This window comes from Callospermophilus lateralis, chromosome 13 (genome assembly GCF_048772815.1).
Source record: "Callospermophilus lateralis isolate mCalLat2 chromosome 13, mCalLat2.hap1, whole genome shotgun sequence".
Classification (NCBI taxonomy): Eukaryota; Metazoa; Chordata; class Mammalia; order Rodentia; family Sciuridae; genus Callospermophilus; species Callospermophilus lateralis.
The window spans coordinates 98,433,920-98,450,023 of record NC_135317.1 but is presented as its reverse complement, the minus strand read 5'-3'; the positions used below and the strand labels follow the sequence as shown (position 1 = coordinate 98,450,023).

The window sequence follows — 16,104 nt, the reverse complement described above, 5'->3', positions numbered from 1 at the left end:
CTTATCTACCGTGACAGCTATCCCAGGTAATAGCATTATGAAGTAGAACTGTGGTGAGCACTGGAGGTATAGAGGAGTGAGATGGGCAGGTAGGCAGAGGCCAGGTCATGTAGGGGTACAGAGAAAATAGAAGGTATCCTCATTTTTTCTCTGATATGGGAAGCCTTAAATGGTCATTCCAGCAGTCTAACTTGGTAATATTAATTCTTGGCAGAATTATATTATAATTTTGTATGATCATAAATGATACTAAGTAATTTTTTTTGTTTTGGTGCTAGGGATGGAACTCAGAGCTTGTGCAAACTAAGCATGTGCTGCTGTACCACTGAGCTACTCCCCCAGCCCATAAATGTTATTCTGTGTGGAAAAATACTAATTGTGAAGGTCATTATTTAAATTCAATTACATACTTTAGAAAACTTGTTTTGTTTCTTCTTTCTTTAGAACTCCCACTGTGAGATGGGGTTATGTTGCTATGCAGTTTGCACAGGTAAATTGTTTAATTGCCTAAGGTGTGTTGATTGGAAAATGGGGATTCATATTTATTATAATGTAATCTATTCAAAATGGTAAATGTGTGTCAATGAGGAGCTTGAGAATGCTTTCTATTCAAACTATGAAATCTTTTAAAACAAATATATAGTATTTTTTTTTTTTTTTTTGCCAACATCAAAGATAATTTTTTTCAGGGAAAAAAAAGATAATTTTCTTTAGGAAGAGAAATTATTTAATTGAAGTAATTCTGTTTGGTTATTTCAGTAAGCATCTATGTTAATTTTCCCCTCTCTGTACTTTGGCGTGGGGAGATATGTTTGTGGGTATGGTCCTTCACTCCATTCCCACTCCATTGTGAAAATCATAAATCCCAGAAGATCCCATTTAAATTGTTTCTAATACCCATTTATTTATTCTTTTGTTTAGGCTTCATGTAGTAGGAAAAACAGTTCTTAGATGATCTTTTAAAATGTCAGAGACTGAGGTTGTAGCTCAGTGGTAGAGTGCCTGCCTTGCATGTGTAAGGCACTGGGTTCAATCCTCAGCACCACAGAAAAATAAAGTAAAGGTATTGTGTCCATTTCAACTAAAAGAAGTATCAAAAAATGTCATTTGGTAAAGGTTAATAAAAATTATGGTAGAGATTAAGCTTGAGTGTACATGTGTGCTTTATTTGTTTGTTTTGGTGGTACTAGAGATGGAATCCAGGGCCTCTCCTGTTCTAGGCAAATGCCCCACCTCTGTGTTACACACCAGTTTTTGAGACAGGGTTTCTCTTAAATTGTCTGGGTGGCCTCAACCTTGTAATCCTGAGTAGTCGGGATTATAGGTGTGCACCACCTCACCCAGCATAGTAATCTTATATACCAGGGCTAACTGAAATATATATGAAACATTGGTTTAAGTGTCGCATTGGTTTAAGGGTCTTTTGGAACAGAAACATAAGCTTTATTTTTTCTCATTAAGTCATCAATTTTCTAATCATCTTTGTTTTGTTTCAGGTTTTTGGCTGTCTATTTTATGTGTACTACATCTTTGAAAGGCTCTGTGCCCCCTTGTTTCAGAATATCAAACAGGAGCCCTTCAGTGCTCGTGTTCTGGTCCTGTGTGTATTTAACTCCATCTTGCCAGGTATAGTGGGTCCTTGTTAATTCATTTGTGCAGAAGGAAAATAGCCACTGCCTCTGAGCACCTTTGTTTTTTCTCCTTTTTCCTGTAAATGTATCTACACACTTCTGCCATCTTAAGTAACCTCTTTTCCCTCTATCTCAGAAATGAAGTGTCCTTCAAGTTTCAGGCCAATTTTTCTATTTATCTATTAGCTTTCACTTAAGTTTTGCTTTCTCTGATGGTGGATGTTCCATATTTATTATGTTTTACCTTCCTTTTCACTATTTAGTTCACTATTATCTTGCTCTCAGTTTTACCAGGTTACTGAAATGTCCTTTGTTAAAATCATTAGTAACCTCCTGACTTTTAAACCCAGCACGTGATTTAGCCCTTATCCAATTTGACCTCCATGGTGCATGGGATATTCTGACCACATGTTGAAATCTCACTTGGCATCATTTCTTCTTGGTCTCCTTTTCTTTCCAGCCATATCTCCATCTCTTAACTTCATTTATTCCATTTATTTTTCTAGAGATAATATGAGTACCTACTATGTACCAGATGCTGGCAATGAACAAGACATACACAGTCTTTACCCTTTGGGATCTTGCAGAAATTTGTAGTTTCCTTAACTTCCTCTTCTTCGTTCATTCATGAAATGTTTTGTTTTGTTGTGTAAGTTTTTTATTAAAAATCAATATCCTGTTGTCTGGCACATAGTAGATGCTCTATAAATATTTCTTGAATAAATGAATGAGAGAGGTGGACAAGTCAATGGATGTTTTACCATGTAGTGTGTATAGCTACTATATAAATAGGGTAAAGAAAGTGCTTTTGGGCTTTGTTTCATACTAGAGATGATATTTAAGGTTGAGTATTGAAAAACAGGTAGGTGTGTGCCTGCAGGGAAGAGGTAGAAAGGTCTGTCAGAGAGTAGGGTGGATGCAAATGCTTGGAATGTTTTGCAGTGGCAGAAATTCAGTCTGGATGGTGTTTACAACACTGGAAAGTTATTGGAGATAAGTTTAGACCAGGGTATGTTAACCTGTGACCATTAACATTTTGGGCTGGATAATTCTTTTGGGTGGCTCTCTTATAGGTTGTCTAGCAGCATCCTAGCCTCTTAACAACTAGATATCAGTGGTACAACCCCTATTCCTCCAGTTGCGACAACCAAATAAAGGGAACAAAATCTCCCAGTTTTAAATAGTTGGTTTAGGGGGACATTGTGAGGATTAGGTTTGTTTTTTTTAAATATATATATATATATATTTTTAGTTGTTGATAGACCTTTATTTATTTAAATGCGGTGCTGAGAATTGAACCCAGTGCCTCATACATGCCAGGCAAATGCACTACCGTTGAGCCACAACCCCAGCCCCATGAGGGCTAGGTTTTAAGGGGCCCTGGATACCAAGTTAAGCCATGTATCAAGATATTTCTTAAAAATAGACTGAGTCATCTATTGTCTGTTAAACCCATTTGGAAGGAAGTCATTGCTTTTTAAAATTAAAAAATATTAACTTTTTTGGGGGCTGGGGTTATGGCTCAGCAGTAGAGCGCTCGCCTCGCACGTGCAAGGCCCTGGGTTCGATCCTCAGCACCACATAAAAATAAATAAAAGTTCTTGTGTACAGCTACAAAAAATAAATGTTAAAAAAATATTAACTTTTAAAAGTAAATGTTTCAGGGGCTGGGTCATAGCTCAGTGGTAGAGTGCTTGCCTAGCATGTGTGAAGCACACGGTTCGATTCTCAGCACTGCATATAAATAAATAAAGATCTACTGAAAATTAAAAATGTATATATATTTAAAAAAGTATGTTTCATCTGTGGGATGGGTAAACTAGAATAACAATTTATATTTTACAGAATAATTCGGCTGAACAAATGATGTAGAATTAATGGCTTGGTACGTGAGCTATTTGGAAAGATTCTTCATATTGTCAATCTTATTTTTAGGTGTGCTGATACTGTTCCTTGCTTTTTTTGCCTTTCTGCACTGCTGGCTTAATGCCTTTGCTGAGATGTTACGCTTTGGTGACAGGATGTTTTATAAGGTAATATACATTTGGATTCATCTTCCTCTTCCTATTTTATTTATTTCCTCATTATTAAGTATTTGAATACTTTGGGCTGATATTAACCAGCTTTTTGATTCAAACATTGTGAAATAATTTTATTTTCCACAAATTTTACCAGTATTAAGTCTGAAATTCTGATAACAGGTTAATTAACATAGCCTTCATCTTTTCTTCTGCTTCTAACATCTGCTTCCATAATATAGCATGTGGTTTCTGCTGGATCCTCTGAAGATATATTGGTGATTATGGTAGGACAGCATTTGTCCCAAGGGCATTATAAGACTTCCTCTGACTGTTCATTCATTTGAAATTGGCTGTCTCATTCTATAAGAGTGACCTCAGTCAATTAGTCCTCAGTAAATTAGCCGTTTATGAGGGAATTAACTTTTCCCTTCTTTACTTTGAAAGGTATTGATTCTGCTTATAAATATTCTTAATACTTCTGAAGTTGGAGTTAAGCTGTAGCCAGAGTGGTTCATAGTGATCCACAACGCTACCTTCAAGTCTACCGCTCTTTTCTTGCAGTATGTGTTGCAAATTTTAGATGTCTGATTCTGTTAGTCTGGTCTTAAAATTGGGACTAAGACATATAAAAAGGAAGGGATGTGGTTACAGCTCAGGGGTAGGGCGCTTGCCTAGCATATGTTAGGTACTGGGTTACATCCTCAGCCCCACATAAAAATTAAATAAATAAATATAGTGTGTCCATGTACAACTAAAAAAATTTTTAAAAATGATATACAAAGGGATACCAGGACTTGGAAGTAAGTACCATGTCAATTCTTATGTAATTAAATCTTTATATACCACCCCCAACTTTTTTTTTTTGTACCGGGGATTGAAACCAGGGACATTTAAAACCACTGAGCCACATCCCCAGTCCTGTTTTGTATTTTATTTAGAGACAGGGTCTCAATGAGTTGCTTAGGGCCTCGATAAATTGCTGAGGCTGGTTTTGAACTTGTGGATCCTCCTGTTTTAGCCTCCCAGGCCACTGGGATTACAGGTGTGCACCACCATGCCTGGCCCCAACAACTCTTTAATATTAGCACTCAATCTAGTCTTTGTGACCTTTTAATTCTCTCATTGTTTTAGCAAGATGGGCAAGGGTTTACTAATTGCTGTTTAAATGAACATTAGAGATTTAAATCATTCTGTATTTTCTGTATCTTCCATCATAACTTGTTTGATAATGAGACAGAATTACTCTAAAGACTTAAACATATGTAGCACTAGAATAATGTCATACTAAACACTAATAAATAATACCTTTTAAGATTTTTCTTTTTTTAATTTTGTTTTTTAGTTGTAGATGGATACAATACCTTTATTTATTTTTATGTGGTGCCGGGAATCGAACCCAGTGCCTCACACATGCTAGGCAAGCGCTCTACCACTAAGCCACAAACTTGGCCCCGCCTTTTAAGATTTTTCTAATGTTTGTATATGGACTAGCAATTTTTCAGAGTATTCTCTGATTCTGTGTCATATTTGCATGTTCCTTGGACTATTCCGGGGTTTTGCTTTAGAGGGGTGTGGGTGTGGGTATGTGTGTGTGTATGTAATCTTATACCTTTACTTTCCCCCTCAGGATTGGTGGAATTCTACATCATACTCTAACTATTATAGGACCTGGAATGTAGTGGTCCATGACTGGCTATACTACTATGCCTACAAGGACCTTCTCTGGGTAAGCAGCAAGAGTTAGCTCATGCTATTTAAAAAATGGAGATCCTTTCCTACAAAATATTGTCCAGGCGGGAAGAAGTTATACTTAAATGCTCATAATCACCAATAATGGATTGCTTCTTATGAACCTCTTTACCAACAAATAGTCTCATTCTAGCTCTTTTTCATTTGGTTTTGTTTCTTTGTTATAAATGAAGAAATACCTGTGTGTGGCTTTTTCTCTCCTATCAATGACACATGTCTGTGAGACATTCTTTGTAGTAGAATGTATTTAGACTGATGAAATGATTTTTTTTTTTTTTCCTTTGTGGTAGTGGGGATTGACCTCAGGGGCACTCTACCACTGAGCTACATCTTTTTTTATTTTGTATTTTGAGACAGGATCTCTAAGTTTCTGAGACTGACCTCAAATTTGCCATCCTTTGTCTCAACCTTCTGGGTAGCTGGGATTATAGAATGTACCACCATGCCTGGCTGCTGAAATGTAATCTTAACTCTTCTGGTTAACACTAGTATCTATGGATTACAGTTTTTATTATTAAATAAGGGCATCATTTAAGTGACAATCTCTTTGGTGGCAATGGTAGTGTATTTGAGTGCTAGTTCTGTTTTATGTGTGGCTTCACATATGGGATGAGGCAAGTCCCTTTTCCTTTCTAAATTTTATCTTTAGAGAGGATGCCTGCCCTATTTTCACAGTACATCGTTGCTCTAAAGATTGAAATTTGATGTCTGTGTTTACATATGAAAATTGTTTTGTTAGCCATGGTATCTCACAAATGTAAGCTCAATTAATTTAATTAAAAATTAATGTCTTTGAAAGTAATCCAGATCTTTGAACATTAATGCTTTGGAAAATGCATCATTTTAATAAAACAAGTGTTTAAGAGCATGTTTTCTGTATTGATTTTAATAGATTTGGGTTAATCCAAGGAGTAAACTTAGTCAAGTATAAATAAAATTTTCTAGGTGCCCTTAGCATATGATAATGTCTTATGTGGTTCATGCTTAATTACTTAAAAATTATTTTAAAATGTTACTTTTACATATTTGTACCTTAGTTTTTCTCGAAGAGGTTCAAGTCTGCTGCCATGTTGGCTGTCTTTGCCATATCTGCTGTAGTGCATGAGTATGCCCTTGCTGTTTGCTTGAGCTATTTCTATCCAGTGCTCTTCGTGCTCTTCATGTTCTTTGGAAGTGAGTATCTTGGCATGTTTTGAATCCTGGGTATTATGCTGAGAGAGAAAATCAGGAAGGAAACTATAAAATCAATATAGAAAAATGAGAGAATAGTAATGACCATTTCAAGGCAGTGTATGTCAGAATATTGGCTTTCAGTAATTCTACAAAACTCTGTTTCAAGGTGTTTACACTTTTAAGTTAGAGAAATAAACTGGTTTATCTCTTGAGGACCATTGATAACACTAATTTTGAAAAAACATGAAATCTATCTAAACAACTTCCTGATTCATAAATACTATCAGCATGCACTGCCTGGGAAACTGACCATTTTTTGAGTGGGTATATAAGAAAAAATTAAAATGCTAATAATTTCATGTTTTAGATACTGTTGATTTCCTACTGATTACTGGTTATTAAATTTAGACAATCAAGCTTCCTTTTTATTTATAGAACCAATGACCAGAATAAAATACATATATGAACTGTTGATGCTCAGTGTAATGATTAAATGATCGCAGCATATAACTGAGGCTGCTCATCTCCTGATTTTTTTTTTTTTTTGTCATTAATGGATTATGTTTTGATAAGTGTGTATATTTTTGTTTTCTAACTTTAGTGGCTTTCAACTTCATTGTTAATGATAGTCGGAAAAGGCCAATTTGGAACATTATGGTGTGGGCTTCCCTTTTCTTGGGCAATGGAGTCATTTTGTGCTTTTATTCTCAAGAATGGTATGCACGTCAGCACTGTCCTCTGAAAAATGTGAGTCTTCAATTCAGTTAGAATGCAAAAGTAACTTCCTTGTCCTCTGATGTAAGGGTTGGTGGGCAATATTAAGAAGGGTAGTTGTGATTATGTTGAAATAAAGAGTAAAAGGCGCTCATTTATTATCACACCTTATTATGCTATCCTTGAACTTTCTTCCTTCTTGGGTTTTCTTCACATTGAACTTTCCTAGTTCTTGGTTTCCTTTCTTTCTTTTCCCTCCTTTACTGCCTTTTCTTCAGCTTCTTCTAATTTTCTTCCTGTCTCCTGAAAATGTAGGTATTCTCCAGGGTTTTCCCAGCAGCATGTATGCCCCTACTATCTAAATATGTGTTTTTCATCTCTTTCTTCCCAAATAAACTCTTATAAAAAATGTCGGACAACATTGATATGCCTAGAATTCCATACCCCCCCCCCTTTTTTTTGTAATTATGTTCGGGCTTCATTGATTCTTAGGGCCTTGTTTTTTAGCTGTATATGGATAACTTCCAAATTTTGACGGGGGTTGCATTCTTGATATATTAGCCTGGGTGTATCTTCCAACATCTACAGCTGTGGATATCTATAATAAAATTAATCAGCTTTCCCTATGGTTCCTTTTTTTGCAGACTTTGTCTCAGTTCTGTAGCTTTAATCCTCCCTTCTTATTTCCTATTGATCCCCTGTGTTCATCTGAACTAATCACTCTTGACTCTAGACTCTACCCTGGTCATGCTGCTCTTTATACTCGGAATCCACGTCAGATTTTATTCTCCGATCAAAATCTAATTTGGAAGGTCTGTTTTCCATGAAGCTTATTCAAATTTTTGTTCCCATCTTATTTCTAAAATTTCATAGTACTTAATCTGCTTCTCCTTTAAATAGTTTAGTACCTTAATAATATGGTACATATTAATGACCTTATAATATGGTCATTTTGTGTACATATTTTATCATCCTTAATCTATCACTATTTTGATTTTAGGACACAAAGTGGGATTTTGCTAAAATAAGAAGGCAAGGTGCTGAAAGGCCTAATACCTATTTAAAATTTGGTCAGCAGTCATGTAATTGTGTAGAGTTTATTGAACTTCAGAGACTTCATGTGAAGCTTCTAAGTTGAATAAATCAGTGCTATAGATGAAAATACTAAACACCTTTGTATTAGTTTCTTATAGCTTAAAGGTTTCTGAATGGCTGGGGGGAAATTTAGAGATGTATACTGTATAAATTACACCTCTCCCACCACCATAATTTATATATATGGTATACACAAATAAAATATTCCTTCTTTTTTTTTCTGTCATAGCCAACATTTCTGGACTATATCCGGCCACGTTCCTGGACTTGCCGTTACGTGTTTTAGAAGCCTGGACTATTTCCATCCTCGTCACTGAAGATAGGATATTCTGCCTGATTTGGGGACAGCTGTATAATTTGGACTATTCCAGGCTTTACAGATGGCTCACTCCATTCCTAGCTCTCCTGGTGCTGGATTGTTGGGAGTTCACTGGAATCTTGTATGCTTAAGAGGACTTTTTTCCCCCTTTTGGGAGAAGGGAGACTTATAGCTGAGGTAATGACAGATTTTTGCTGGGTCATCTCAGCTTAAGCCTTGGTAATTATATCTATATTTTATTCCTTCACTTCATCCAATCAGAGATTAAACATACTTGTGTGGCCACTGAGTTAGCCAAAACACTTAGGAAGTATCTCACTTTAAGTATCTCTGGCTTAGAGTTGTTTTCATATATGTTGTTGGAAGGTATTTTAATTAAACATGCAATTGGAGAAGAAAGGAAAATAAAGATTTTTTTGGTATTTCTTGTAGAAAAGAAAAAAAATATCAATTTTCCAAAGATAAATTTGTTATACATTCCATTTTATATTTTTTTAAAAGTTAAGATCTACTCAGTTTTTCTTTCTCTATACAATAGTGTGAAGCAATTAGCTGCCTTTCACCTTGAATTCTCGAGTTTATGTCAGTAACAGTATATATTTGAGGGGATCAGAAGTAGCACAAGAAGAACATTTCTTTGACTTCCAGAGTAATTTAAAAAAAAATTTGAGTCAATGATGTGTTTCAATTATTTTATCTACAATAGAATTACATGGAAGGTTTTGTTAACTTTAAGGTAATAACTTCTTTGAAGTTATTTAGAAGTATCCTTTGCTGCAATTATTTTATTTTCTAATAAACAGTGACTTCCCTTATTTTACAGACTAGCGAGTCATATATAACATAATATTAATCTCCTCAGTTAATAGTAAAGTGATCATTAAGGATCCAGAAGCTGGCTTCTGAAGCAGTTGCTCAATGGTAGCCTATTTTTAGATAAATATGTGACTGTTATCCAGGAAATGTACTCTATTATGTGATATTTCCAGGGTATAAGATACTCATTCCTAATACAATGTGATGTGTAAAATAATGTTTTTCTTTGTATGTATGAAATATTATTATGTTTATAAAGTTTGCACATTGGAAGGGATATCAGATACCATATAGTTCAACTTTCTACCCCTCAAAGTGAGACTTACATATTATTCAAATGATTATTGTTAGCTGGAGCAGATTATTGATATCCAGATAGTTTTGGGATGTCTTTTCGGATGTCTTTTCACCACTGTTCTACAGTCATTTGAATCTCACAAGAAGATAAGGTGGAGAAGTTTCTTAACCGTCACACCTAGTTTGGACCACAGGTCTCCAGCTTAAGATCCCATTTTGTTTACCATACCTTTGAATCAGATGAGTTGAGGCAATTTTCAAACATAAGACCCAGTTTAAAAGACACAAGTTCACCTCAAAACAAGTTATTAAAAAATTACTCTGCATATTTCTAAGAAGTAATGTAATAGGACCATAACCCCTAACAAGAGTACTATACCTTGTAATTTCTGAAATATTTCTTGAAAGTTAAAATGAGTCAGTTACTTGAATCTGTCACTGCATTTTAAATATGAGGGTTGCCAGGCATGGGGACTCACTTGTAATTCCATCGACTTGGGAGGCCAAGGCAGGAGGAAGAAAAGGTCAATGCCTGCCTGGGCAACTTACGACCTGGTTTCAAAATAAAAAGGGCTGGTGGTAAAGCACTCCTGGATTCAATCCCCAGAAACAAAAACAAACCCCACTACATGTAATGAGGGAACAGACTGGCCTAAGACTTGGTTCTGAATTTGCCAAACTTTTGAAGCAAGAGAATGTGATTCTTAGTTGTGCATTTCTGTGAAATACTGGAGTCCTGCGTTCTTGCAAGAGGACTCTGATATGTAGCAATTCTGAATACTGTATTGGACTGGTCAAGTTTTTTTTTTTTTTTTCAAGCTTTCCCATTTTTTTTTTTATTAGTGATTTGTTTTTCTGCCTGAGATTTTAAGTAATAATTAATGATGCATATAGGATTGTAGTGTTTAGAATGCCAGCTGTACTGAGAAACATTCAGAAACACAGAAACACATTAGTACTTAAAGGAATGGCCACTTTTTTGAAAGAAGATTCTTATTGCTGGCTACTTTTAGCAAAAATCTTTTCTTTAAACCACCATCTACATGCTAAACAAAACTAAAACCTCTAGCTAACGTGTTTCAGGAAGATTCGTTTATTTTGTTTCTTATTTTGCTAATGCAGTAAAGTTATTTTAAGTTATAAAATGGTACTTTTTTTTCCTTCTGAAAAATAAAGAATTTAGAATTCTGTAAGAAGTATTAATGATAATAACCATGATTTTTGTGTGGTAATACAAGAAAACTTTAGTATGTACAGCATATAATTTTTCATTAGACCTTTAAGTTGGTCTTCTAGTACCTTTCATGTGTGGGATAAATGTGTTGATACTTTTATTCTGAATCCTGGGTAACGAAAACAATTGTTTTTTGTTGTTGGTGGTGGATTAATGTACTAAAATTTCCTCCGTAAAACTGTTCATCCCATGTTAGAATTTAATTATAAGATAATTAATTGAATCTGCTTTTAACATGATAGTAACTACAACATTTGGAAGCAAAAGGAACAGGGAAAATATTTTTCCCCTTTTCAATATGTGCAAGGTAAAAATTGCTAATATTGGCAAGAAAGTACATTGTAGGCATGGGGATGTAGCCCACTGGTAGTGTGCTTGTCTAGCATGCTCAAGACCCTTGGTTTGATCCCCAGCATTGCAAAAAAAAATAATAAATAAAATAAGATTGCAGGGGGCTGGGGTTGTAGCTTAGTGGCAGAGTGCTCGCCTAGCATATGTTCAATTCCCAGCACCATGTGAAACTAAATAAACAAAGTAAAGGTATTGTGTCCACCATCTACAACTAAAAATATTAAAAAAAAATAAGATTGCAAGTTTGAGGTCAGCTTCAGCAACTTATGAGAACTTGTGTCAAAATAAAAAACTGGGGCTGGGGTTGTGGCTCAGTGCTAGAATACTTGCCTTGCATGTATGAGGCACTGGGTTCAATTCTCGGCACCACAAATAAATGATTAAAATAAATAAATGATTAACTTAAGAGTCCATCAATAAGTAAAACAATAAAAAAAAAAAAAACTGGGCTGGGGATGTAACTCAGTGGGTAGAGCACCGTAGGTTCGATTCCCAGTACTGGAAAAAAACACTTAACTCATTTTTTGTCTATATCCCTAAAAAGATGTAATAGTTGTTGATATCTCTCACGTAAAGAAGCCTTTGTTTTGTAAGGGTATAATTTTGAGTTAAGTCCAGTTGTTTTGTTGGGTGGGGGTGACATTATCACAGAAACTAACATAACTAGTAATGAGGTGGCCTGATACAGTACACTTTTGTTTCAGTTATGGAATGTTACTCTTAAACCAGTAGATAAAACCAATAAACTAGAGCTCCTTCAGGTTGAAAAAGGGATAGTGGGCCTGGACCTCTTCTTGCTTGGTGCACTCATTCTCTCCTACCCCAGCATACTCGGTTTGAAACCAGTAGTGTGATTAAAAAGAGAATTGGCTTTTGATTAAGATAGCCCAGTATTTATTAGCAACATGAGTTGGGGCAAAATTGCTTAATTTATCAGAGCCGGAATTTTCCTCATCTATAAAATAGGGACAACAACTACCTCACAGAATTGTTGCAAAGCATTATCCCTGGTAGACATATGGCCTCATTATTTTCCTTCCCTAAATTTGAAACCCAGGTCCCTACTGGTGTCTTAAGAATGTGCCTCTTTCTTGCCAGGCACAGTGTTGAACACTGTAACCCAAGGGACTCAGGAGATTGAAACAGGAGGATCACAAGTTCAAGATTAACTTCAAGAAGACCCTCAGCAATTTAGTGAGACTCTGTCTCAAAATAAAAAGGACGGGGGCTGTAGCTCAGTGGTAAAGCTCCCTGAGTTCAACCCCAGTATCTGGGGCAGGGGTAGGGGTGGGTTTTTCAAATGCTGCACTTGTATTTGTCTTTTAAAATAGACCCTCAGGATGATGCAAATTGGTGCTGCACTTTGATAGATTTTCCCATGAAGGAATTAACCTGGTCATTTGAAACATGATTGTTACAGGCACTTGCTCTTATTTCCATCTTTCCAATGTTGTTATCAGGTTTATCTGCTTTAGCATTATAAGGTAGCAAGCTTCTAAAAGGAAGTATTGCTGCTATTACTTTAAATGTTTAGAACTAGTGTGTCTATTTTATAGCTAAGTTTTAAAATTTATGGAGGGGAAGGAAACATTAATGAGAACTCATTTCTACCAGTGCAAAGAATGCTTATAGTCTTGGAAGGCAGAAAAAATTTCTTAATGGAAGATAGCTCACACTTTTGTTAATGAAGTTTAACAATCTTGTGCAAAATTTAATGTAGTTATTTAATACTACACACACAAGCTAAGATGTGTCTTCAGCATTGTTTCACATATCTCTAGGCTTTTGGCTCAAATTAAAGACTGGGACATAAACATTTTGAGGAATACAGTGAATGCCATTAGTGAAGTTTTTATAGCAATTTGATTCATTTTTAACATCACTATCAGCTGAGTGTTGAAAACCTTTGTTGAAATAAAATATTACAGATATGCCCAGTTTACAGAGATGATAAAGTACATCTAGTCTGGCTGAAGCAAGGAGAGTACAGCCCTTCCCCACCTTATTTAATGCCTACTTGAAAATCAGTAGACAATAACAATAATAGTTACTAAACTTTAGTAGGAAAGCTGTATAATCTACACAAATCTATCTAAATGTTTAATAAAACTGTTTAGAGTGCAAAGAATGCTTATATAGAGTTTTTTTTTCTTCTAATTTTGAGATGGGGTCTCACTCTGTTACCTAGGTGACTTGAACTCCTGGTCTCAAGCCATCTTCCTGCCTTAGTTTCCTCTGTAGCTGGGACTACAGGTATGCACTACTGCACCCAGCAAGATATTAACAGGGAATTTGGACTTGAGAAAAAGAATGGATTGATATTGGAAGTGATAAAGTTTTTTTTTTTAATTTAATACTGCCTCTGTCTTCCTTTTATTTTATTTTTTAGTCTTCCTTTTTCCTAAATGTTGATCCTTATTTTTACATTATTACGTTGACATTTCTGCCTTTTCCAATGTAGTGCTGACCTTCAAGCTAGTGGAGTTTTGTCTTGATGAAGTGGTAGCTGTACTTTGTTTTTAAAACCTGTTGAAACAGGCAGTTCATGCACCTAGTTGTTCAGAAATATAATTTGAATTTTCTTGCGCCAGTGTGCCAATTCTTGGATGGAAATGAACCCGGGGTTAAGCTTCTCTCATTTGGGCCAGTGCAGCTGCTTTCTCTTTTTCTCTCTCCATTTTAAGCACTCATCCATAGTGTTCTGAGATAAGCAGAAGGTCACAGAAACCCAAAGTTGTTTTTGAAGGATTTTCTATAATTAAAGACATTTTTTCTAATTCTTACTTGCTCTTTCCCTGAATTATTCTTCCTTCCTCTCCTTGCAAGTCCTTGTTTGTCTAATCATTGTGTGATGACTTTTAGTATGCATTGTATTAACATTAATCTCATGTTTTAAACTTTAAAAAATATATCTGCACACAAGATGGAAAAATATTGCGTATGTGAAGAATGTGGTAAATAAATATATTTGGAAAAAAAATCTAGACTGTTTTAAAAGTAACTTCTTATGTATTCAACACAAATGATGGATTACTTTCCTTCTTCTAGTACCTAATAGCTGACACTGCTTTGGGACCTCTGATTTCCCTACTATGGTGGCTATGGCTCCAAACTATAAAGTGACACAGTGAAGATAAAAGCCTACTTGTGCTTGCCTGGCTTCTAACCTGTCACTTGTTTTGATATTTGCCAATCCTTAACGTGTTCTATGATGCTGTTTTTGTGTGATAGTGAAGCCAGATTTAAAAGTTAGGTAGTCAGTGTAGTTAGGTAAGTCGGGTTTAATACTGAGTGAAATCTAAAATGGAGGCCATGCTGAGAATGATTCCAGGACAACTCATGGAAGTCCTGAAAAGGCCCTAGGCCAAAGTCCATCCCAAAGGAATGTTAAGGAACAGCCCCAGCAGATTTGAAGATAGCCCATCCCAAAGAAGTGTTAATGAAGTCCTTCCTGTGGCCCACCTGTGTCCCACACCTCCGGCCTTCCCACCTACATTCCATCACTGAAAGAAACTATAAAATGGAGAGACAACCGCACTTCCACAGATTCCACCTCTTGCTGTCCTTTAATAAACTTCTAATTTCTACTCTGACCTTGCCTCCCGTGCTTTTCTGGTGTTATTCTTCAACATGGGGGAAGCAAGGACTCGTCACCGGTCAACAGCGGTAACAACAGGGGAGATAGGGCTGCAGGCTAAAATGCGCAGACAACCAAGATGTCAGACTGGAAGAGTTAAAAGTGACTATGTTTCTGGTTTTGAATCCTCTGCGCATATTTCTGTTACTCCGGAAACCAGAGCCTTAATTTTATTAATGGGTTGGATAACTGTTTTGTGTTATCAAGGCGCACACTGAAGGCATTGTGCAGGCACTGTAAGGAATATGACGACTGAATAATAAAGTTTTCTTTCCTTCTCAAAGTTATCTAGACCTTGTCTCCACGAGCATTCACTATTCATCACTGAATCCCCGCTTTAATACAAGTGGTCCCTGGTAGGTAGGTAGGAGTGAAAGAGCCGAGAAGAGTCTGTCCTGAGAGCAGGGTTTGAAGCGAGAAAACCTGTGTTTAGTTTTTTTTTTTTTTGTACTGGGGATTGAACCCAGGAGTGCTTAACCACATCCCCAGCCTTTTTTTAATTTTTTGAAACGGGAACTCTATAAAATTGCTTAGAGCCTCGCTAACTTGCTGAGGCTAGCATCGAACCTGCGATCCTTCTGCCTCAACGTCCCGGGTGGCTGGGTTTACAGGCGTGCGCCACGAAGCCCGGCAAAACTGGGGTTTTTAAACGATTTTACCTGGGTTGGCTCCTTATAAAGTGCAGCACTCCTTTGTCTTCACAAAAGAAAAAGAGGGAAAATGGACACAGGAAAGCCTTGCGCGTGCTCTGGGGAAGGCCACGCGTCCACAGAAGACGGGGTTACAAATGCCAGGGATCAGAAAGCTTTAGCAAGAAAACCCCGACGGATAGGAACCTAGAGTTTCTGGCTCTCCAATTTTCCCGAGCTTAGCTTTGTTTAAAAAAACATAAAACCAGCAGAATGGAGACAACGCCGGAAACCACCCTGGCTCGTTTCCGGCGCGGCCCAAGGAGGTCGTTTGTGAGCGAGCGCCCGCCCGACTGACGCCTGCTCACTAGCCCTGTCTTCGGACGTTAGGCCGCTGCAGAGACGCTGTCGGATTCTGTGACAACAGCTCGATTAAAC

At 36.5% G+C, this 16,104-nt stretch overlaps 1 protein-coding gene across 1 annotated transcript; it reads left to right on the top strand.

Annotated features, from left to right (window-relative positions):
- The first annotated feature begins 10 nt into the window (after positions 1 to 10).
- On the top strand, positions 11 to 14,318 carry LOC143637826 (sterol O-acyltransferase 1). The gene is made up of 8 exons (XM_077105103.1): positions 11 to 26; positions 445 to 490; positions 1,497 to 1,626; positions 3,567 to 3,664; positions 5,280 to 5,378; positions 6,439 to 6,574; positions 7,176 to 7,321; positions 8,613 to 14,318. The coding sequence occupies exons 2-8, from the start codon at positions 476 to 478 to the stop codon at positions 8,667 to 8,669; spliced, it is 681 nt and encodes a 226-aa protein (XP_076961218.1). The 5' UTR covers positions 11 to 26; positions 445 to 475; the 3' UTR covers positions 8,670 to 14,318.
- Positions 14,319 to 16,104: the final 1,786 nt, after the last annotated feature.

Coding starts and splice junctions, on each gene's coding strand:
- LOC143637826 (XM_077105103.1), top strand. Junction 1,627..3,566: donor ATTTAACTCCATCTTGCCAG/GTATAGTGGGTC, acceptor TCTTATTTTTAG/GTGTGCTGATACTGTTCCTT. Junction 5,379..6,438: donor CCTACAAGGACCTTCTCTGG/GTAAGCAGCAAG, acceptor TTTGTACCTTAG/TTTTTCTCGAAGAGGTTCAA.